Source organism: Lissotriton helveticus, chromosome 7 (genome assembly GCF_964261635.1).
Source record: "Lissotriton helveticus chromosome 7, aLisHel1.1, whole genome shotgun sequence".
NCBI lineage: Eukaryota > Metazoa > Chordata > Amphibia > Caudata > Salamandridae > Lissotriton > Lissotriton helveticus.
Window position 1 is genome coordinate 985,481,285 of NC_136068.1, and position 24,201 is coordinate 985,505,485.

At 44.9% G+C, this 24,201-nt stretch overlaps 1 protein-coding gene across 4 annotated transcripts in view; it reads right to left on the reverse strand.

The window, feature by feature from the left end:
- Positions 1–24,201, reverse strand: part of ANXA6 (annexin A6) — a 184,382-nt gene that overhangs the window by 83,195 nt on the left and 76,986 nt on the right. For all 4 annotated transcript variants that reach the window (XM_078653622.1, XM_078653620.1, XM_078653621.1 and 1 more), the window contains exons 6-8: positions 19,084–19,174; positions 16,935–17,014; positions 14,738–14,794 (exon numbers count right to left, since the gene is read on the reverse strand). In XM_078653622.1, coding sequence (XP_078509748.1) covers positions 14,738–14,794; positions 16,935–17,014; positions 19,084–19,174 — 228 coding nt within the window. The remainder of the gene's footprint in view (positions 1–14,737; positions 14,795–16,934; positions 17,015–19,083; positions 19,175–24,201) is intronic.

Sequence of the window (24,201 nt, forward strand, 5' to 3'; positions counted from 1 at the left end):
GGGAAATATGGAGACACAATAGCAACCCTATTTCTAAGTTTTACATGGAGTCTAATTAACTGCCAATGTACACCTGGGATAGCCATGGTGAATGTTATAAGGGGTGTTTAAAAGTGAGATTGTTTTTTCGGCTTTGGATGTTTCCCCCACTTTTGTAAAAGTTTAGATGCAGTAATGCATTAGCCCACTGCTTATTTTAAGAAACACTATAATGATAACTGTCTAAGGAATGTGGCGTAAGTGAGTGAGAGCCAGAATGAAGAATCCCTGTGAGCAACAATGAATCTTCCCAAATGTGGCGCTGTGCACAGCTCAGTCTCAGCACAACCGAGGCAGAGACAAGTAGGAGAAGAGAGGGTATAGGAGGGAAGGTGTTTCTTCGAACTTCCTGAGACTGTTAACAGGCCGTCGCCCCACCATTCTGATTACTATGTCGCAAGGAAAACATCTAGGGTGCTGCACACTCGGAAAGAGGAAAAACGAGGAGAAGTAAAGATATTTCTCCTTGGTACTCCTCGCCTTGGGAGGGATCTCTTTTCGGCTCATTCCCAGGTTTACAGGTTTGGTAAATCTGGGAATGCCTCAAAGACCATGGGAGGTGTGTGGGAACGCCCACACAATGCCCATGGAATATCTCCTGTGTGCAGAATATTGCAACTCAGTAATTTGTGCTGCATTGTGTTACTCCATATTTTTATGCTGTTCAAACCGAGCAAAGTGTCTTTACGTGTGAGAGAGCACAAGTTTGAAAAAAAATGTATAAGTACGCCATATTTACAAGCACGTAGTTAGTTAACATGTACTTTGCACCAGAGTGTTTATATTTAGAAGTGAAATACACCGAGTGTCTTATATTCAGTGGTGAAATGCATAGAATGTTTAAGTAGAGTAACAATAATCATAACTGTGTGAGACTAATGTAGAAATGTTTGGGATGAATATGAAAACCTCACGTTCTCATGTTAAAGGAATAATGTAAGAGTTGAATGTAACTCTAAAACCCAGTATTTTGTGTAGGCCTCATGGCAATTCACAAGCAAATCTAAACGTGCTGCTAAAATAATGTGAGACAAGGTTGACATGGTTCTTTCAAAATGTACTATTGAACTTAGGGTTAAAAGTATATGCTTTATAGATGTGTTATTTTAGAAACGTATGCTAGTTAAGAATGTTTGCTGTTTAAATCAAGTTAACGTTTTAAGAGTGCAGGAACCTGCTGCATGTAAATCAAGTAGGCCAGAACAGATAATGTCATGTAGTTTAAATCGTCATGTGCTCGTTAGAGGAGAGGTCGTGAGGTGTCCAGTATGGAGCTCTGAGAGTGTTTTATGGCCTAAGATATGGTGAAGTCTGGAATTTGAGGCCCACTGCAGGACGAGCTGTATGCAGGTGCGAGGGTCCTAATCAGCTCGAATGAAAGGGACTTTGTTCAGTGGCGCCTTGCGCAGGCCTGTAGGAGTTTCCAGGAATTTCAGGGGGTATCAGCACACTGAAGAAGAAGCCTGGGAACCAAGGTCAACTATAACGAGGGTCTTCAAGAGTACCATCATGGAGTTTGCCGCGGAAAGATGTACCACGTGAGGGGCGTCCCAAGGGGCGTTTCTATTGGAAATGTGATTTGGTATTAGGGAAAGAGACCCGGGAGGAGAGCAGAGCAGATGATTTTGGGAGCCTAAGGAAGCGGATGGGTAGGCAGATAGGCTGATCAGGAGAGACCCATTATCAGAGAAGAGACAAAGAGAAGTGCGTGATCTTCTTAGGAAATCACCACGGCTGACACCTAGCGGGTAAAGATCTTGTTAAGTAGGGATGTCATTTAGTATAGTGTAGGGACAGACTAACCTTAATTTTCTTTTCTGTAATGACTTTGAGGTTGCAACTTGTATTCATTTTGGCAACGCTCATGTTATTAGAAGTTGTACTTATTATTCTGTTTTTCAGACTCAGACTATTCAAAAAGTTCATGTTCATAGTGATACCGATCTACCTCTTGAATCTCATTTTGAGAAGTTTGTATCTTCAGTTATCTTTGACTTTATATTAAATCTTCAAAACTTAATTTTGGTCAGTGGTCATTTAGAGTGGTGTAAGTTCTTAAATTGATTGTTTACTGCGAGATTACCTTTTACTCAAGACAGGTACCAACGATTCAGTCGACAGGAAATGGGATTTGGTAAGATAATTAGTAACCAGTAATCCCGCGTTAGCAGTTGGTAGCAGAGTGAGGATGGTTATCTTCTTGAGGAAGGTAATCTAGAGAGGTTAGTTTACCCCAAGGCCCGAGACGCCGAGAGACGAGCAGCGGAAGAATCGTGTGCCGAAAGGTGCAGACGGTGCGAGAAAAGCAGCAGTATCGGAGAGTGAGTATAAAAAGGGTCATGCGTGAACAGATTGCGGTGTTTTGTGTTGTATTTGTATTGTAATGTCTTGCGGAGTTGAATGCCTGTAGTGTGAAAGAGAGAAGGTTGTGAGCGCGCGCAACCTGGTAAACTGGTAACCTGGTAAACGGGTGAACTGGTGAAATCTTAAGTTCAGGCCAGAGCTTAAGTGGTTTTGGGTGTATCGAACATCCAGGGTAGTTGTCGACCATAGTACGGAGGTCACGAGGTACCATTGACCGCCGTGGATCCAAGATAGGGGGAGTGTAAGAGTGAGTGTATGAGTAACGGACGCTGGTCGAAAGTTACTGCGTGTGAGTAACCTATCGGAGAAGGCGATTGTCTGGAAGTAAACGGAAAGACATTTCGCCAAGTTAGGGTGACAACTACAGAAAGACTGTGGGCGTACAGTCAAAGAGAGGTGATCGCTTGGACGGAAGTAATCATTTTTCAGAGTATGAATGGGATGCGTGCATGACCGAGGAGACGAGCTGAGAAAGGAGGGGAACTGCTGCGAAGGGGGACGGGTGACGTCGGCTAGAGCCGCGCTCTGATTGAGCGGTTGGTGTGACGTTAGCTAGAGCCGCGCTCTGGTTGGGCGGCTAGAGTGACGTCGGAGGAAAGCCGCGTACGGATAGGCCAGTTAGTGAGAACGGCGCTGAGATTGGTGGAATATCATCAGGAAGTAAACAAACGCGGAGAAAAGAGAAATCATGAAGTGTTTTAAGTGTTTGAAAGGGATTTTTAAACGTAAACGAAGTGAACATTATTACGGGGAAGAGGCTCCCCCAGAGGGTACGCCAGCTCATTATATGGCAACGAATGTGGGGCTGCATACGATATTGTGGATTGGGGCTTGGAATAAGCTTACGGAAGGAAATGAGGAAATGCAGTTCCCGAAGTATGGAACGTTTAAGTTAGAGGTGTTACATCGGCTAAAAGCAACCATGTCCTCATTGAAACCCTCACCTAGACCAACACAGTTTGAGGCTCTTAATGCATGGATTAAGGCTGCACACGACCGAAATTTGAACAGGCGTCAACAAAGGCTGACGCGATCGGTAAGGGCAGTGCGAGATTCCAAATGGGATGAGGAGGAAAAGCGTTGGAGGGTACAGACTATTGAGGTGGAGAAAATGTATCCGATGAGGGAGGTGTCAGGAGGGGGAAACCTCATGGAAGAAGACGAGGAAAGCGAGTCGGAGGACAATCTGATAAACAGATTGTTAATGGATAGACCACCTCCGAGAGTGGAGTTGATAGAAGATAGAGGGCTCGCAAGGGAAGATGGGAATGAGATAGAGGGATATACACCACTCCCTATATCGGAATGGACACCTAGCAAAGGCGGAGAAACACCTCCAAACAACACTGTACAGAGTGTAGTGGGAAGGTTTGTGGTGCAGAAAACGCCAACCACAGAAAGGGTTGAGTCTGTGGGATTGCCAGACGCTCTTCAAGTGCCTGTTACCATAGGACCCATAGTTTCGATCTATAATTCTGAGAGAGATAGAGGGGAACAACAAAGGCAATTGGATAGGGAAAGGATTGAGATGGAAAGGAGGAATAATGTGACGAATGCATGGAAACAATTACCAGGTTCGGTAACGTGGAACACCCCATTAGACACAACTGTCGGTCCCAATTCAGAACAGGGAGGTCCGAGAGGACCAATGGATCTAAGGGGACCGCGGCCAAGATCTTTTTCAGAGTTAAGAGCTGATTTGAGGGAATGGGACGGGTCCATAGTATCTCCGAGTAACAGGACAAGAACGGAACCAGAGTGGGAAAGCAGGGGAAACGGGACAGTATCTCATTGTGGGGCCAGCGAAAGCAGTCAGAGCCGGGAAGGCCAAAGTCAAGAGAATAGAGGGGATGCATGTCCTACAAATCAGAGAGAACAGCCGGAACAAAATACTAAGATTGTAGAATGTGAGGAAATGTCCCGTCTCTGGGGGAACGGAGGAGATGAGGCGGTACGGGCTTTTCAGAATAGGTTTAGGTGCCTTCATCATACACTTGGGGAAGACGTTCAACATTGGAGAAAGGAGAACAGCGATAGGTCCCGCCACGCCTCGAATAATCAGGAATCACCGGGAAGTAGGGAAGAAAGAGGGAGTAATAGAACCTCTTACCCTCTATCCCGGGAAACTAGCCAGGATGGAGAGAGAGAGGCTGGGAGGCATGAAGGAGTGTTTCACCACCCACCCCGAGAAGACGGAAAGGCATGGGACTTAGAGAGATGGGAACAGGGGAGGACTCCCTATAATTCACCAATACCTAAACGTAGATCTCGGAGCTGGGATGGGAGAGATGCAGATGGAGGAGCTAAATTGAGTGTCTTGAAAGCTGAAATAAAGGCAAAAAGGCTTGATGTTACCAGTTTAAAATCAGATGTTGATGAGATAATAGATGGAACATTGCCTTTGGAAAGGATAGAATTGTACGAACAGGATGAGTTATTGTTCATGGCAAAGGATATTACTAGGAAAGCTAGAGCGTTTCATGAAAAACTGACTGATTTGGCAGACAAGTATGCCGTGGATTTGTCTAGGACAAGGGCATTGCAGAGCAACCACAGATTACAGTACGCAGACCAAGATCTAGATGAGAAGAGAACTACTGGATTAAAAACACACATAAGGGAGCTGGTAACAGGGATAAGAGTGTGGAGAGAACTGGATAAATGGGAAGAAAGGTGGTCGAAAAAGGGCACGGTTAGGAGAAGTACAAATGTATTGACTCCTGAGGGAAGGGCAATGCATATGGAGGCATTCCCTTTGCGAGAAATATCAAATGGAAACTATGTACATGTGCCCTGGAGTAGAGGAGACTTAGCCGCATTTACCAACTCATTTCCGAAGTTGCGGGACAATCCAGTCGAGTGGTATAAGCAGGTGGAGAGGTTTGTTAAAATTTCGAAAGTATTGTGGATAGATTTGAACACGTTGTTTGACATCGTGGTCCCATCTGATTTGTGGACCCCGTGCAAGACTAGTGTCGAATGGCCAAATGCTGAACCATTGAGGGATGTTCGAACAAATGGACCATCTGAGATTGTCATGCGAAAGTATGAAAGGGTAATAGCATGGCTGAAAGATAAGGTACCACCACAGGATATAGATTGGGTAAAAATAGACCGAACAAGGCAGGAACCCAAGGAGACAGTTCACGAGTTTTATGAAAGATTGTTGAAAACATTCAAGCAATACAGTGGACTAGATGTAATGGATCCCAAAGACATAGGGCAGTTCGTGTCAAAGTTTGTCTTGGGGTTGAGGCCTGATATTTGTTTGATGATACAGCAACATTTAATCTGTTGGCAGAACAAACCACTAGATGAGATTTTACGATATGCGAGGTACTGCAGTGACGAGATAGATTCTAAAGCCAAGAATCTAAAGGAGAAATTGATGGTGGTGCAAATGCAGTCCGCTGGGAAGGGTGGCCAGCAGAAGCAGGGGATGGGACGAAAACCAAATGGTCAGAACAAAGATAATGAAGAAGGGCAGAGACCTAGGATAGACTTTGCCACTTTAAAGAAAACGACAAAGTGTCATCTGTGTCATCAGGTGGGGCATTGGCGACGCGAGTGTCCCTTTAACCCTGAAAACGGAGAGCTAGAAGTAGAAGAGCAGGTCCAAGAAGACCCAGTGCAAAAAGTGACAGTCCCAAGCAGTAAGGTGGCCAAAGGGGGGACTTCGGCTCCACGGGCCCAATTCCCACAGCCACCGAAGATAACAGCTGGAGGAAAGGTCTTTAAACAAATGCCTCTGTTTATCGAGGAAGAAAAATGTTATTACATTGATCCATTGACAGGACAACGGGTGAGCAGTGAAGAAGACTGTACCCTCGGGGCAGTTCTAGAAGTGGATCAGAGAGGGCCATTTGTTGAGGCAGAAGTGGCAGGGTGTCCCACTACGTTCTTAGTGGACACTGGGGCTACTCGTTCGACTCTGAGATCAGCGGTAGTTCCAGACTTGCCAATGTCAGGGGAAACAATTCAAGTGGTAGGAGTCGCAAATAAAAGAATGACTAGTCCCTTGACAGAACCAGTGTCTGTGAAAATTGGAAACCACATGAACGAACATCAGTTTGTGGTTTGTGACTCGAGTCCGGTATGTCTGTTAGGTAGGGATTTGTTATGCAAATTGAATTGCACCATATACTGCACCCCACGAGGAGTGGAGGTACAGACTACCGACGATGATGCTACCTTTAAGGTGGCCAATTCAAAATTCTGTGTAGAACTATATCCTACTCTGACTGTAGAAGATCTTCCACAAGACTTAAGAGATGCAGTGGCGTCAGAGGTGTGGGATTTCACAGGAGAAGATATAGGATTGATTAAAGGGGTAGAACCGGTAAAAATTCTGGTAAAACCAAATGTTGAGTTTCCAAGAACGCCTCAATACAAATTGTCCCAGGAAACGATTGCGGGAATAAAGCCTGTGATCGAGTCAATGATACAGCAGGGAATACTGAAGGAAATCGTGGGCAGTCCTTGTAACTCCCCGATTATGGGTTTGCAGAAACCTAGTGGGAAGTTTAGGATAGTTCAGGATTTACGAAAAATTAACAACATAGTCGTTTCATGTTGTCCCGTGGTACCGAATCCATCAGTAATATTGTTTCAAATACCATGTCAAGCAGAATGGTTCACAGTGATAGATCTTTGTCAGGCTTTCTTTTCAATCCCATTGGATGAAGAGAGCAGGTACCTTTTTGCGTTTAAAATGGAAGATCGCGTTTTAACATGGTGTCGAATCCCACAAGGATTCACAGACAGTCCATCCATCTTTAATCAGTTGTTGAAAAGGAATCTTGAGAATCTAGTACTGCCGCAGAACTCGGTTCTGGTACAGTACATAGATGACCTACTTGTTGCGTCAGAAACAGAGGAAGCTTGTAAAGTAGATTCAATTGCCTTACTGAATCATTTAGCTGAAAATGGACATAAGGTATCTCCGAGCAAGTTACAGTATTGTCTGACAGAAGTACAGTATCTAGGGCACAGGTTAGAAAAAGGGAAACGTAAGGTGTCCCCAGAGAGGATTGAGGCGATAATGAAAATGAATGCGCCTACAACACAGAGAGAAGTTAGAATGTTCTTAGGAATGGTGGGTTACTGCCGACAGTGGATAGTTAACTTTTCACTGAAAGCAAAGCCCTTACAGAAACTGACGCACAAGGAGGTGAGTGATCCGGTACCATGGGATGAAGAATGTCTGGTGGCGTTTTTACAGCTGAGAGACGATTTATGTCGTGCTCCGGCTCTGGGAATGCCAGATTATGAAAAGTCGTTTTCACTCTATTGCTGTGAGAGAGAGGGATGTGCTTTGTCAGTCTTGGCACAGACCCACGGTAATGCCCGTAGACCAGTTGCATACTTTTCGGCTACATTAGATCCAGTAGCCGCAGCGTTGCCCGGATGTCTCAAATCCGTTGCCGCAACGGGTGTCAGCATTGAAAGGAGCGAAAGTATTGTAATGGGACATCCAGTGGTGGTGTATGTACCGCATTCAGTTGAATTGTTAATGACCAGGACGAAGACGCAGCATCTGACCAATAGCAGGCTCACGCGTTATGAGCAAGTTATACTTGCCGCAGAAAACGTGACTCTCAGGAGATGCTCTGTCTTGAATCCTGCTACTTTGATGCCATTACCTTCGGTAATAGAAGGCGAAGGATGTGAAGACCACGATTGCCTTGATGTGACTGAACTATGCACGAAACCCAGACCAGATATAGTGGATGAGCCATTGTCTGACCCCGATGAAATTTACTTTGTTGATGGCTCATGTTTAAGAGACGATACTGGTCGGTTGAGAGCAGCTTATGCTGTTTGTACCATTACTGGAGTTGTGGAAGCCGCTTGCCTGGAAGGAGTACATTCCGCACAGGTAGCAGAGATTATTGCCCTAACTCGTGCCTGCATAGCAGGAAATGGAAAGAGAGTCACCATCTACACGGACAGCCAATATGGTTTCGGTGTGGTTCATGATTTCGGGCAGTTGTGGTCTCAGAGGGGTTACATGACCTCCTCTGGTTCGCCCATTCGAAATGGAGAATTTGTGCGATTGCTGATAGAAGCATTACAAGGTCCTGTTGACATTGCAGTAGTGAAGTGTGTAGCTCATACTAAGAATACAGATTTTGTGTCACAAGGTAATAGATATGCTGATGAAGTCGCACGCTATTGTGCGGAACAAAGTTATTCTTTCTCAAAGGTGGAAATAGACGGTGCAGAAGAAAAGACTGAATTAAGTATGATGTTAGAAACTGTAGACACTTGGGAGGATTTAAGGATAATGCAGGAGAACGCACCTGAAACAGAGAAAAAGGCATGGGAAATAGCAGGCTGTGTGCGAAGTGAAATGGATTTTTGGGTTTCAGCAGATGGGAGAGCTGTGTTACCTGAAGAATTAGCTAATCCCATGGCGAGAGAAATACATGGTCCAGTACATCTAGGAAGGGATGCTATGATGAGAGTTTTTAGGCAGACTTGGTATTGCCCGAAATTCAGAATAGCAGCAGAATCAGTATGTAAGCGATGTGTTACCTGCCAACAACTGAACGTAGGCAAACGAACACCAGTCACACTGAGTCACATTGGGAGGTCGGGGGGGCCTTTCAATAGAATGCAACTAGACTTCATCGAGATGCCAAGAGTCAATCGCCTTCGGTATGTGTTGGTGATTGTATGCGTATTTTCCAGATGGGTTGAAGCGTACCCTACACGTAGGTGCGATACACTCACAGTGGCTAAATTGTTGCTCAGGGAGTTGATACCGCGCTTCGGGGTGCCTGCCTCTTTGGAATCGGACAGAGGAAAACATTTTAACAGCGAAATAGTGAAGATGTTGTGCTCCACACTGAATATCGATCAAAAGCTGCATTGTAGTTATCGACCAGAAGCTTCAGGAATTGTGGAACAAGTGAATGGCACTTTGAAGAATAGATTGGCTAAAGTAGTGGCATCCACATCTTTGAGTTGGCCAGATGCTCTTCCATTGGTGCTCATGAGCATGCGCAGCACACCTGATAGGAGGACAGGTCTCTCTCCCCACGAGATCCTGATGGGGAGGGCCATGAGACTTCCTACAGTTCCAACTACTGCTCTATTGAATATTACAGATGATCTGATCTTGGATTATTGTAAAGGACTGTCTGACGCCATCCATTCTGTGTCCCTTCAGGTGCATGCGGCTGAAGTTCCAGCAGCGAGGAACCTGTGTCATGACCTGAACCCAGGGGACTGGGTCCTGGTTAAAAAACACGTCCGGAAGAACTGCCTAGATGTTCGCTGGCGTGGGCCCTTTCAGGTAATCCTGATCACGAACACCGCGGTGAAGTGCGGGGGGCTGCCAAATTGGATCCATGCATCCCATACTAGAAGAGTTCCAGCACCTCTAGAAGGAACAGCTCCCATCCCAGACGAAAGCCCGGAAGTGGAAGAAGAGTCGCAAGAAGGGATTGAGGCAGCTGAGGAGGTGTCGGAAGAAGTTGGGAACGCATCGGATTCAGAAGAAGAGCGAAGGCAGGACGGCAGTGAGACAGAAGACGCAACCGAAGGAGAGAGCAGAAGTGAATACGACTCAGACTCAGATCCGTATCGGAGCGATCAAGAACCAAGTGGGAGGACAAGGAATAGGAGAATAAGGCTTGGAGCTGCCACTTGGCCAACAAGGAGAAGAAGGCTAAGTTTGAGGTCGGCCCAGGAAGAAACGCTTACTCCTATATCCGAAGACTCAGATCCAGAAAAAGATATCCAGGATCAAGCCGAAGAGGGTCTTAGAAGATCAAGTAGGGTGCGAGTGCCTAGCAGAAGATACTCTACTCCCGACTGGACCTACCTTGTTGCAGATGTCTGGGAGACACAGAACAGGGAGGATCAGGGAAGTGGAACTGATCAGAACTGACCCGATCATCACAGTGCAAATAAAGTTTCTACTGCCAGGAGCGGAGACCGAAAGGTTGCTGACACTCAACATCGTTCATCCTGCTCTTCTGAGTGGAATAAGAAAATTGCTTTTAGAGACAGTTGAGTTTCCAGTTTGCTGTTCACGATATCCAATATTGGAGGGAACTCTTCTTCGTTTGGAAATGCTTGAGCGAGTAGTAGAAATGCTAGGAGCGCTTATTGTTGTGGACTAATACCATATTGTGAATGTCTTCAAAGGGGCGCAGAACTGGAAAGGTGAAGAAAGTGATCTTGATTAGAACGGACCCCTTTGTAACTGTGGATGTAGAACTGATAGTACCAGGAGTGGAGATTGAAAAGACATTAACTCTTCATTTTGTTCGTCCCCTGGTCCAGAGTGAAATAAGGAGAATAATCCTAGAGACAGTTGAATTCCCGTGTTGTTGCAAGAATTGCCCAGAACTTGAGGGAATGTTTCTTCGTATGGACATCTATGAGGATGTAGTGTCACTCCTTGAACCATACATAACTTCAGACGAAAATAAGACTGTTGCAAAGAAATTGTAAACTTGTTGCAAGATAACCTAGCGCCGAGTGGAAGAAGAAAAGTGATAGGGGTTTCATTTTAGTGGATGGAGAAGGGCTAGGGTTGTCTATTTTCTACTGGACTTTGAATTGTTTTGTGGAAATAAATTGTCAAGCTTCCAAGTGTTCCAAGAAAGACATTGCAAGAGAGAAAGACTTTGTTTGAAAAGAAGAGGAAGTGAATGCTGGAAGATAGTCGAAAACTACACTGTTTGAGAACATGGAGGCTGGCAACCCGAACCGCAGGGCAAAATGTATAGCTGTTACATTTTTAGGAGTAGTGGTTTCTCTTATAATTTTAGTGGTAACTGTTTCATTCCTAGCGGGACACGAAGGGGATGGAACCACAGTTAAGGAGGATAAGGGAGTGTCAACACCGAGAACCACCATTATTAAGGAGAAGGGAAACATCAATGAGAAAGACAAAGCGTTGTTAGATGCAGAAGTAAAAAGGTTACACATGGATGAGTCACAGGGGAATTACAAGTCAAATGCTTATGCTAAGTTGCTTTATGAATATGTTGATGCCATGGAAGTAAAGGACTGTTATGTCTGTATGCAATTACCAATTTCGGTGGAGGAGGGTATCAAATACCATCATCTCCCGTTGACATATGGGATAACGTGCAGTTTATTGTTAAGTATGTTTTATGGACGAGACGGATTTGAGTATTACTTCTCGAATTTCGACTCGACATTGCCAGAGGTTCCGAATTTCAAGCATTTGAACAAATGGGACTACTACAAAAGCGAAGACAGGTTACACAAATGGTTTATTCCATGGAGAACGTTAGATACTTCACATGCTCGAATAAACAATTTGACTTGTCAAATATCAGAAGTTGAGAAAAAGTTTATAGCACAGGTAGATACTAGATACAGGAAGCAGAAGGTATTGAAGGCATCAGGACAAGGAGAAACAGATTGGACCAAGGAGGAAAGGGCACAACAACGAAAAGGAAGTATTGGTCCAATTGCTTTGGATAAGGAGAAACGGGGGAAACTGTGCATTCACAGGAGTTACTCCTACTATGAAAACGTTTATGTAGGACAAGTCAATTGCGAACATGCTTTTCAATTGGAGTACTACTCTAAGAACTTCATGAAAGGGATGCAAGCAATACCAAATGTATATTTTGTATGTGGAAGATATGCCTATGTGAAGTTACCAGATAATTGGTACGGATCATGCTATCTGGCTGTTGTCTTTCCTAAAATATATCATGTTGAGAATTTAGACACGCCTAAGAAAGAAATATCAACTAGATGGAAGCGAGGGCTGGGTGCAGCAGAAGTAGTTGGAGATGTAATAGGTGCTGCATTCCCTTTCTTAGGATTGATAATGAATGACATTAAGATCAGGAGGTTAGCTACAGTCGTAGATAGACTGTCTGCCAGTACTGCAAGATCCTTGATGCTGATAGAAGGGGAGATGCAATCGATTAGGGCAATGGTTCTTCAGAACCGACTTGCTTTAGATGTTCTGTTAGCAAAAGAGGGAGGAGTCTGTAGGGCCTTGAAGGTACAGGAATGTTGTACTTACATTCCAGACAATTCAAAGCCTCTAGAGAAGTATATACAAAACATCACTGCCATACACTACGAAATTGAGGACCTGGCAAAGGTAAATGTGTGGGAAAAAGTAGGCCATGGAATGGGTAAAGTTGGAAGTTGGTTTGCCAACTTAGGAAAGGGTATCGTTTGGTACATATTGAAGCCCATCATCATAGTAGTGATTTGTGTAATCACTTTGTGGGGATTGGTGCGTTTGTATCAATGGTATAGAGCAAATAGGTTACAGAGAGCTATGAAGAAACAGGAAGAAGAGTTGACAGCGATGCAGGACACTCAATATAAGAGTCTGAAAGCATTAGAGAGTATGAAAAGAAGTGGTACTGCCCTGTCTTCACTTTAAAGGTTCTACATTTTGGTGTCATGGTAATGATGACCCCTAAAGGTCATCAAAGGGGGGACTGAGAGAGCACAAGTTTGAAAAAAAATGTATAAGTACGCCATATTTACAAGCACGTAGTTAGTTAACATGTACTTTGCACCAGAGTGTTTATATTTAGAAGTGAAATACACCGAGTGTCTTATATTCAGTGGTGAAATGCATAGAATGTTTAAGTAGAGTAACAATAATCATAACTGTGTGAGACTAATGTAGAAATGTTTGGGATGAATATGAAAACCTCACGTTCTCATGTTAAAGGAATAATGTAAGAGTTGAATGTAACTCTAAAACCCAGTATTTTGTGTAGGCCTCATGGCAATTCACAAGCAAATCTAAACGTGCTGCTAAAATAATGTGAGACAAGGTTGACATGGTTCTTTCAAAATGTACTATTGAACTTAGGGTTAAAAGTATATGCTTTATAGATGTGTTATTTTAGAAACGTATGCTAGTTAAGAATGTTTGCTGTTTAAATCAAGTTAACGTTTTAAGAGTGCAGGAACCTGCTGCATGTAAATCAAGTAGGCCAGAACAGATAATGTCATGTAGTTTAAATCGTCATGTGCTCGTTAGAGGAGAGGTCGTGAGGTGTCCAGTATGGAGCTCTGAGAGTGTTTTATGGCCTAAGATATGGTGAAGTCTGGAATTTGAGGCCCACTGCAGGACGAGCTGTATGCAGGTGCGAGGGTCCTAATCAGCTCGAATGAAAGGGACTTTGTTCAGTGGCGCCTTGCGCAGGCCTGTAGGAGTTTCCAGGAATTTCAGGGGGTATCAGCACACTGAAGAAGAAGCCTGGGAACCAAGGTCAACTATAACGAGGGTCTTCAAGAGTACCATCATGGAGTTTGCCGCGGAAAGATGTACCACGTGAGGGGCGTCCCAAGGGGCGTTTCTATTGGAAATGTGATTTGGTATTAGGGAAAGAGACCCGGGAGGAGAGCAGAGCAGATGATTTTGGGAGCCTAAGGAAGCGGATGGGTAGGCAGATAGGCTGATCAGGAGAGACCCATTATCAGAGAAGAGACAAAGAGAAGTGCGTGATCTTCTTAGGAAATCACCACGGCTGACACCTAGAGGGTAAAGATCTTGTTAAGTAGGGATGTCATTTAGTATAGTGTAGGGACAGACTAACCTTAATTTTCTTTTCTGTAATGACTTTGAGGTTGCAACTTGTATTCATTTTGGCAACGCTCATGTTATTAGAAGTTGTACTTATTATTCTGTTTTTCAGACTCAGACTATTCAAAAAGTTCATGTTCATAGTGATACCGATCTACCTCTTGAATCTCATTTTGAGAAGTTTGTATCTTCAGTTATCTTTGACTTTATATTAAATCTTCAAAACTTAATTTTGGTCAGTGGTCATTTAGAGTGGTGTAAGTTCTTAAATTGATTGTTTACTGCGAGATTACCTTTTACTCAAGACAGGTACCAACGATTCAGTCGACAGGAAATGGGATTTGGTAAGATAATTAGTAACCAGTAATCCCGCGTTAGCACGTGCATCAAACATATGACTTTAGGATTGTGTCACTCTTGCATCACCTTGTGTGGTGCAGAAACGATGCAAATCGGGTCATCAATTTGTCCCCTAGCGTAAAGCCCACATAAAGGGAGCTGCCATGGTCTAACAAGCAACCACCTAGCAGTGGCAACTATTCCAGCAGGTGTATGGCACGGCAATACCTTCCAAAAGAGTCTAACGTTCAAAAACATAAAGCAAAGACAACAATTGGCTGGGGACCCGTGAAAATCTGTCATCAATCCTGTGAACAAGCTTTTACAAGGCTTTGACTCTTTTGCTGACATTAACCTTTTGCACATACTTAGGTTTTGGCTTCTGTGCCAATAACCAACTTGAATGCATTTCGGACACAGAAACGCTATGAGGCTTACCTTTGCATCCTGCTCCACCAGGTCCTCACTGACAACATCATCTTCCTCTCGTTCTCCCTGAACAAATGAGAAGCAAGAAATATGTATTATGCCAAAAGGGTATTCAGGTATTTTTGGTAGAAATGCAAAGGGCATCTGCAGGACGCAATACTGACATGGATATACGTCAGAAAGAAGTGTATGGTTCTGAGGTTTAGGCAGTGACATGCACAGGTGGTTAAGGATTCTTAAAAATCAGGTGATGCAATCAAAAGAATACGGGATGGGCATGGATAGTGTGCAACTACTGACAAAATGTAAAGGGTGAAGGACACAGACATAAAGCAAACACACAGATGTCATTTAGAATGAGAAATGAAAATTGTAGCAGGATTCAATGTAAATTGTGCAAGGGTTATAAAGAAGCTAACTCACAAAGGTGTTTATGAGCATGAGAAGTAGTACTACAAAAGCACTACTTCATGTACTCATGCATTTGTGATTTTTACAGTGCATGCCCTAAGAAAGACACATGGCATTAAAAAAAACACAGAAGTGGAACACATAGAGTATACTTTAATACGATAGGGGAGCAAAAACATCCACATGAAAATTTGAATACAATACTCATTCAGACGCTGAATCTGTTTGCGGCCCGCCCTTCAATGCGGAAGGGCCCTCCCACAACCTTTTTCCAACCATGAAGAGTGTCTGTCAGCCTCAGCAAAGGTCAGCCTGACAGATGCTCTTTATGTTCAGGTCAGGCAGGTAGGTGCAGTACTTGTGCTAAATGTGCAGCCGTCTGGCTGCTTGAGTTGAACTTTGCCAGGCCGAAGATGTCACAGCCCGGTTGGCATGACCTTCTCAGCCTGGCAAAGCACTCGGTGGTCCTCCCCTCCATGGTGAGGGAGAGTGTAACTAATAGCCCTTGGTTCTTCAGTTATAAGTCCTAAAGTGCTCAAAGCTGTGTGTCTATTACAGACGTGTTGTCACAGAGTTGGGTGGGGTCAGCAACTCCCACTGACACCATCCCGCTCTGTGACGAGTAAGGGACTGTCGCCTCAGCCAATGAAAGGAGGCAGCAGTCACAATCGCCAGAAACTACAGAGGCTTCTCTCCTGCCATCCGAGATGCTGCAGTTGGTACATTTGATGTTTTTTCAATATTTGGTGCGTGTGTATATGTATGAATATATGTGTATTTGTGAGTGTGTGCTGCGAATTGGTGAGTGCGTGAATGCATGGGTGAAAGTGTGCATGTGTCGTCTGCCTGCCTCCCTTCTAAAATTATTGGCTGCCACTGCACTGAATTGACATCACTATATACACAAGGCATTGCAACGATTAGATTAACAGGAGAGCAGCTCCGAGCATCGACAAGAGTCCATCCACCAGTCATGGATCAGGTCAGGATAAGGAACACGTAAGAGGCACAGATATGGATGTTGAGAGTGCAATACCTAAAGCCATTAACAAATGCCAGGAATAAATGTTCAGGTATCAAGAAGAAATGACTGGTCAGCCTGAACACAGTACATCATTGAAACCAGTTATGGGCTATAATGCATACAGTATCATTAGTTGGTTATGAGCAGAACTCACTAAGGGGGGTTTCTACGAATATTGTGTTTAATTCGCCAGGGCATACAACAAATACTGAAAATATCATACACCGAAAGCTTCCGAAAAAACCAAAAAGTCAGAGTGGAGGCACAGACACACTAGAACCCAAGAGAGGGACAAGGAAAGGTCACAGACACATAACTAAAGTTGAGGAAACCAGAAACGAGGCACATGCCACAATTTTGTGCAATCAAAAAACTGAGAAGGGTAGTTCAAGAACCAATTAATAATAGTTTACAAATAAAACATTTACAAATGATGTTCCTAAGTCACTGGACAAGATCCATAGAAGACCCAGATATCAAGTTAGGATCTTCAAGAAAATGTGCCATAAAACATACAGTAGCAGAAGTCAAGGTACATTTAATACATAGACTAACCTATATATAGGTTATACCAAAGAGCAGAAGGGGAGGTACATAGACGCATCCTCTAGACAGATAAGGATGGTCAGACATGCTACACAGAGAAGGTAACAATGGTAGAAGAAGACCCATAACCGACACCATAGATGACATAAACTTTTTCACAGACTCACAGTACAGCATACCGGACACAAGCTTGCTGAAAAACAGTACAGGGCACATATCAAATACCTGAAGTAAAACAACCAACATTTTCTTGAAGTGTCCAGTGGTGTCTCCCAAAACATCTGGTTCCAGGTCCCGATCGTATGCTGAAATCCAATAAAGAGAGAGAGGAGCCATGAGCAAACCTTTGACCGAATGTATGCCGGGAATTTCAGCAACCCGACATACATTCGAATGCACACATTAAACTGGCAGAACTCACTTCCTTGGTGTTATCCCTCATTGTAAGCCAAATTTACACACTCAGGGGCTTATTTCCAAGCCCCTTATGCCACCGGTTCGTCACTTTTTCATGCATTCTGCAGCACACATAGGAAGACGAAATCCCCTTCTGTGAGTGATTTTGTGTAGGAAGGTGTCCCTTCCTGCACAAACACAATCATCCTCGTGATGCTGGCACCCTTGCACCATGGTGCCAGGGCGTCTGCATCGTCGCATGGCAGCTGATTGTGCGCCAGCGCAGGGGAGAGTAAAGGGATCCGTCATATCGCTGTAGATATGACGCATCCCTTTGCTTTGGAATTAACGCACCGCGGCGCAACCAAATGGCTTGCGGCACCGCACTGCTCAAATTCCTTGTAAATAAGGCCCTAATGGTCCAAACTTGATTATTGAGGAATTCCATGTATGTACATGGAATTCCTGCAATTACAAGTTAAACCCCTTTGTATGTAGGGTAACTGTGCAGACCTAGAATTATAAGGCAGAATTCCACATGGTGTTTTCTGTTCCAGAGAGTTTCACACCGACATTTATCATCTCCTCTTAATAAAAGGTAATTTCTGCAGGAGTCCTGTGAGGAGCACATTGTACGGAATAAGGGGCTATGAGAGTAGGGGAGGGAATGGAAAGATGTTGCCTGGCGGGGTGAGCATTACATGCTTCCTTTATGCCTTGGCTGGAGATCAAGCAAAGGCTGCACTTCCACTCATTCCCAGCCGCGGCCGGTGGTGTGAGTACCGGCCGGGCGGTGACGTGAGGAGGGGGAGGGGCGGGGAGGGGGGGGGGGGGTAATAATGTATGGATTACGGACTTTTAAAGGTAAGTAAACATAAAAATTAATAAAACGAATTTCGTTGCACACACTGCATCGCATTTGATGATGCAGTGTGTGCAACGAAATTTATTTTATATATTTTTATGTTTGCTTACCTTTAAAAGTCCGTAATCCATACATTACTACCCCCCACCCTGCCCCTCCCCCTCCCCACGTCACCGCCCGGCCGGTACTCCTACTACCGGTGTGGAAGAGGTGTGGCGCCGCGGCCAGGGCGACTGACGCTGGAATCTGGGGACCACGGTTCGATCCCCGGCTCCGGCGGCAGGTTAGCCCAGCACCATGTGACTCTGGGCAATAGCTCGCTTAATCTTCCCGACGGCCCCCCAGCGCCTAGAGACCCTTACGGGTGATTGTGCGCTTTACAAATGTGGACTTTACTTTACTTTACCGGCCGTGGCTGCTCATTCCCTATGCGATTTTACTGGCTGGATTTTCTGGATGGTAAAACCAGGCCCTATTTTTCAGCACCCAGAAAATCCAACTGCAGGAACACAGGATCTCTTATAATTTTGCTTATCGGAATTCCACACTGAAGATCCTCTCCGCACATCTTATAATCAAGGTCTTGGCATGGATAAAAAAAGAAGCAAGGTATGTAAAGATTGCCTCTTCTGTATTTGCCAGAATTTGGCCCATTGTGTGGTTTTGAAACAAAATAAGGTACCAAAAAATTCCTGTGATGATCAAACAATGGAATTCCACTGGAAGAAGACAAACAAATCCTTTTCTATAAGTGGTAAGATCATATCAGTCTTCATATTAGAGCTTCTTCTTCAATTAAGACCATAGGATCCGCCCATACTGCACCTTTCTTAAAACATAGCAGACCTGGACTTACAAACCTAGCCCAAGACAGCAAGGAGCAAGCTTGCAGGGCAGAACTATGTACATTGTGACAACTGGTTTTTCAGTTGGTAATTCACAGTAGAAATTCCCTACCAAGCCTCGAAGTGAGCATTCATATTCTCCTTTGGGGTAATAGAGTCTCCCCTCTTTTTCTACATAATGGTGCACCCCGATTGAACCTGTTCAAGCTTCCATGCACTTGGCACCGCCATCTTTGAAGATTGCCAGGGCATTCGTGCAACCCCTTACCATCCTTGTAGGCTGCCACCAGGGCATGGATCTGCTCGTTGGTCCGTGAGGCGAGGATTTCAATCAAGCACTTTTCATCTGTGCCGATGCCCTGTTAGGAAGAAAGGAAGCAAAGTGAAGCCTTGGCAAAAACGTCTTGCATCAGAGCAATTTCCTAGATCGTTTCTACTATAGAAACCCCCCTCTACATTTGAGGAGGACCTTCAAGAGCCTTCATCCTGCAAAAAGAATATTTCTATGAAAGGGCTGGTTCATACTCAGAGCATGTAAGTGGGCAACAGAATAGAAGGATCTAAGAGAAAGACCATTGTGTTAATGGTTAGAAACTGACAATTATACAAAAAGGCTAGTAGAAGCACTGAAAGTACCAGGAAGGGAGACACAACAAGACGAATGACATTAACCCATCAGTGTGAGCGATGTACAATCGGAAAAAGAAGCAGCATTTATTTCTGCTCACTCATTTACCTCAAAGGCTGCCAGGTTTCAGACAACCTACACAAAAGTTCATATATAATTAAGAACGCCATAAACACAACATGTTGTACAATCCCAAAGTTATGCTTATTTTAGGCAGTACTAGTAAAATTCAGCTCTGTATAAATGGGGAGGGGTGAGCAAACCCCACTATGGCCTACTCCTTCTGGAAAGGGCTTAACATTGTTTGACAATCCCTGCTAGTGTGTGCCACTGCTAAGCCAACATATATCAGATTTTAATTAGAGAAAAGTGCAGGAATCGTCAATGCATTATATATTGATACTACTTTTGGTAAAGTATTCTCAATTCCAAACAAGAGGTATAGTAATCAAATTCAAAAACAGATTTCTTAGTATTTTTTTCTTCTCATCATTTGTTGTTTCTGTATTTATTTTCAGTAGTTAAATTGTTCAGGCAACACATGGCATAGAGGAGTTAAACAAGCAGCTGAGACCATATAACCGTGTACCATTCAGCATGAATATGTGACATTACAACGCATGCGATTACATCGCATGCCATTGCAACGCGAAACCTTACCCCAACTTTCTGTCGGGGGAGCGCTGGAAGTTGGAATAGATTAATGTTCTATTCCAACTCCAATGTGTGCAACAGTAGGGAAGGTGTTGGAGTTAAATCCAACACGTTCTACCCACTGCTGCACACCTTTTGCGCTGCAACGGCATGCGATATATTGGCATGCGTTGTAAGGGTTGCGTCGAAAAGGCTGTTTCCCTTCAGCACATTTCACACAGAGATCCAACCATGAATCATTCATGTCTAACTAACTAAATCACAGAGAGCCACCCAATCATCCCCCAGGGACTGGGTATAATCAATAACAGAATCCAATTGTCCCTCGAGGAACTATTTCAACTTCCTTATTATTCAAAATTATGCCACATACGTGATCAGTAATTAACCTGCAGGAGAAGAGTATATAAACATATGCATATACCCCAATGTATCAAAACTTCATATTTATTTTTTCGCATATTCTTCTTTTTCATGTATTTTTTAGGTCTCGGCCTATTCCCATTCCGCAGGAATGGAATAGGACGAGTCTATAGCAGTGAAACCAAGAGTTAAACTAAGCTCTCCCAAAGAGGTTTTTCACGAGTGCATGTGCTCTCGTGCACGAGCTTGCCCGAGCTTTCCTCCTGCCAGCAGCATTTCTCCTCCCCTTACTTCCCCGCCCACTGCTTCACACTTCATTCTCCGAGAGCTTCAAAGCTCCCCTGGGCTTCTTCCTAGATCAGGATTATGCATGCCGCTCCCCCTTGTTAATTCCGTTTCGTTTTGCCTCTCTCTTTCGCAGACTCCCTTGGCCTACCTCCTCTGTCTCTCTCTGCCTGTGCTCTCCTTTTCTCTCCATCTCTCAATCCCTCCCATTTTCGATCTCTGCCTGTCTCTCTCTGTTTCCTCCCACACTCTGTCCCCATCCCTGCCACCCCTCTCTCTCCCTGAGTGTCCTCCCCTCGCCTCGCTCATTGTTGCTTCTTTTGCAGCCATTCAGTAAATCCCTCATTGATTTCCCGCTACCTCCACTTGTCCTCTTGAAACCCTTCTCATGTGCGCCTTTTAAAACCCCTCATGTCCCCCCCCCCGCCTGCACTTCCCTTAATCTCCCCGTGACTCCCCCCTCACCTCTCCCACTCCAATGCTTCAGGCCCCCACCATTTGCTCAGGACATTGCTTGTTTTATTCTTTCTTCTTTGCCCTCTTGTTTTATTTTCATATATTTATTTCTTACTCTGTTGCTCTGTCTCTCTTCCTCACTCTTCGATATTCCCATTCCACATTTCTCCTAGCTCAGCTTCGTTACATTGTTTTCCGTGCCTTCTTTATCTGTTTTTGTTTTCCCCCATTTCCTCACTTGCAGCCTAACAGTCCCTCCTATGTCTAGGACTTCCTTAGCCTCGAATCTCCTCATATTTCCATTGCTCCTTTCCCTTGTTTAACTTACTCACAAAATACGTACTTGTTTGTCTATGTTGTTTGCAGCAATTCTGTGGAACTGTCTTGTTTGTTTCTAGTTATCAGTGTGCGAGGAACGCTCTTGCAGGTGTGAAGAGCGCTGCACCATGTCTGTCTGTTCTGTATTTACAAATCATAACTGACTTCCATCTCAGCAGGGTCCACCTGGCACCAAGAAGCGCACGGTGTAGCTCTGTGGGTTAACGTGCCTGCTACAATATTCTGTGCTGCCTGAAAGTCACAGCTTTCACTTCCAGTGTGCTGGCTCAGTTTTTCCTGCTTTGAAGGTTGTTTAAATCAATACACCACTATCGCGTCTGTGCCACTCCACCGCAACACGGACAGACTACACCGCACGACAACGCATGTGCAGTGTGCTCTCGAATATAAATAGGAATACAGTGTCATTCCGCCCCCCTGGGGACCCATGGTGCATGATATACTATACTATACTACATACTCGTTACATACACACATGCGGAAGCGCGAGCCGCGGCGGGGCTCTGGGCACAAAGCTGGATTTCTAGCATGCAGGCGGTACCACTACTCAGCTATACTCGGGAAGATCTGTTGTCCATTGCTGGTGGGCTCGGTGTCTGTCGGTGCTGTCCGGTAGACCCTCTATCTGGTCCACATGTATGTGCCTGTAATGGCTGGTCTCTAGACAAACCGACTAGGATTCGAGCTCTGGAAGAGAGTGCCCCGACCACGCGTAATAACACCGCGGGTCGTTTGCTTCGGATTTGGAACCTGAACCTGAGGTCATTGGTCAAGCATCACCAATATGTATATGACCTCCTTGTTAGGGATTCGCCCGATCTACTCTTCCTCACCGAGACATGGCTACAGGACTCTGACACCGCCATCCTTAACCTCACTTTTCCATCGGAATACACGGTGTTCACATTGAACCGTGCTACGAGGGGTGGTGGCATCGCCATGGCAGTTAAATCGTGCTTCCCCTCGGAATGGAAATCTCTTGGTTTGCCAGCCTGTGAGAGTGGCCTCTTTAAAGTGGCCTTTAGTCATCATTTTACGCTCAGCGGTATTCTCATCTACCGTCCTCCAGGCAGCGACACAGTTTTTAAGGCTGCTCTTGCCGATATGGTAAGTTCCCTTGCGCCTAGCTGTGCGAATTTCAATATCACGGGCGACCTCAACATTCATTTCGACTGTAGGGCGTCCTCGGCTATAGACACTCTGCTTACGGACCTTGAAGCACTGCAACTTGTTCAATTAGTTACACTGCCCACTCATTCTGGGGGACATATTTTGGACCCCTTTTTTACTACTCTTGAGAGGGCGAAGGTGTCCAACCCGATCCCGGTGGGCTGGACTGACCATTTGTTGGTGGAAGTCTCCTGTCCCATTGATCTGCCATTTACATTGGTGGATAGGTTGATCTTTAAAAGGCAGTGGCATAAGCTTAAACTCGAGGAGTTTTATAGGCTTCTGGAGAAAGAGCCCCTGAGCTCCATTTTGAATGTGGAACAAGGCTACGAACTATTTTGCAAATGGATTTCAGATGCCCTCGACTCCCTAATACCAATGCGCTGGTCAAAATGTCATACTAAAGTACCGAGCCCTTGGTATAATGACTCTCTTGCCGAGCTTAAAAAAATCTGCCGGAAAGCTGAGAGGGAATGGAGGAAGACTTACGATCCTAGTCTGAAGTCCTCCTATTTTGCCAAACTTAAGATCTATCACAGGGCAATCTGCAGAACACGGGCCGCATTCTATGCTCAGGAATTCCAACTCAGCACCAACCCCTCTAAACTAATTTTCAAGGTCATCAAAGACCTTTTGAATAAAAGGGCTTCCTCAATTGCAATCTGCACCAATGCCCACTGTGAAAGTCTGGCATCCTTCTTTCTAGAGAAAGTGCAGACGATCTATCGATGATTTGACTTGTCGCTGCCCGACCCAGAGCCAGTGGCCTTTAACTTACCGACTGTGGAGATTTTGTCTTCCTTGCCGGACTTGTTTTCGGAGGCTTTTGACACGCTGAGTCTGAGGATCAAATCTGGCTCGCCGTTGGATACGCTGAAGCCTGATCAAATCAGGATTCTTCCCCCCTGGTGTCATGCTCCGATGATCTCCTTGGTTAATTTGTCGCTATCTACTGGAACGGTCCCCTCCTCGTGGAAGCAGGCGGTAGTTACCCCTGTTCTGAAGAAGGCAAATTTAGACCCGCTCTTGCCTGAGAACTACCGCCCCATATCCCTTCTTCCCTGGATAGCCAAAGTTACTGAGACCCATGTAAATTCCATCCTATCTGAACATCTTGCGCGCAATCATATCCTGGACCCAAGTCAGAACGGTTTCCGGTCGGGACACAGTACCGAGACTGCATTGCTCTATATGACCGTGCACCTACGTGGGGTGCTCGACTCTGGGCGAACGGCGGCGCTCCTTTTATTAGATCTGAGCACCGCATTCGATACTGTGTCCCACCGAGTTTTGACTCGGCGCCTAGAGGAGGCTGGTATTGCGGGGACTGCTCTTCAGTGGTTCTGCTCTTTCCTCTCCGGTCGGTCCTTTAAAGTGGCTATACCACCTGGCCAGTCCACTTTCCATCCTCTGGATCTAGGGGTTCCTCAGGGCTCCTCGTTGAGCCCAACCTTGTTCAACCTCTATGTGAAACCGCTAGCTGCGATCGTC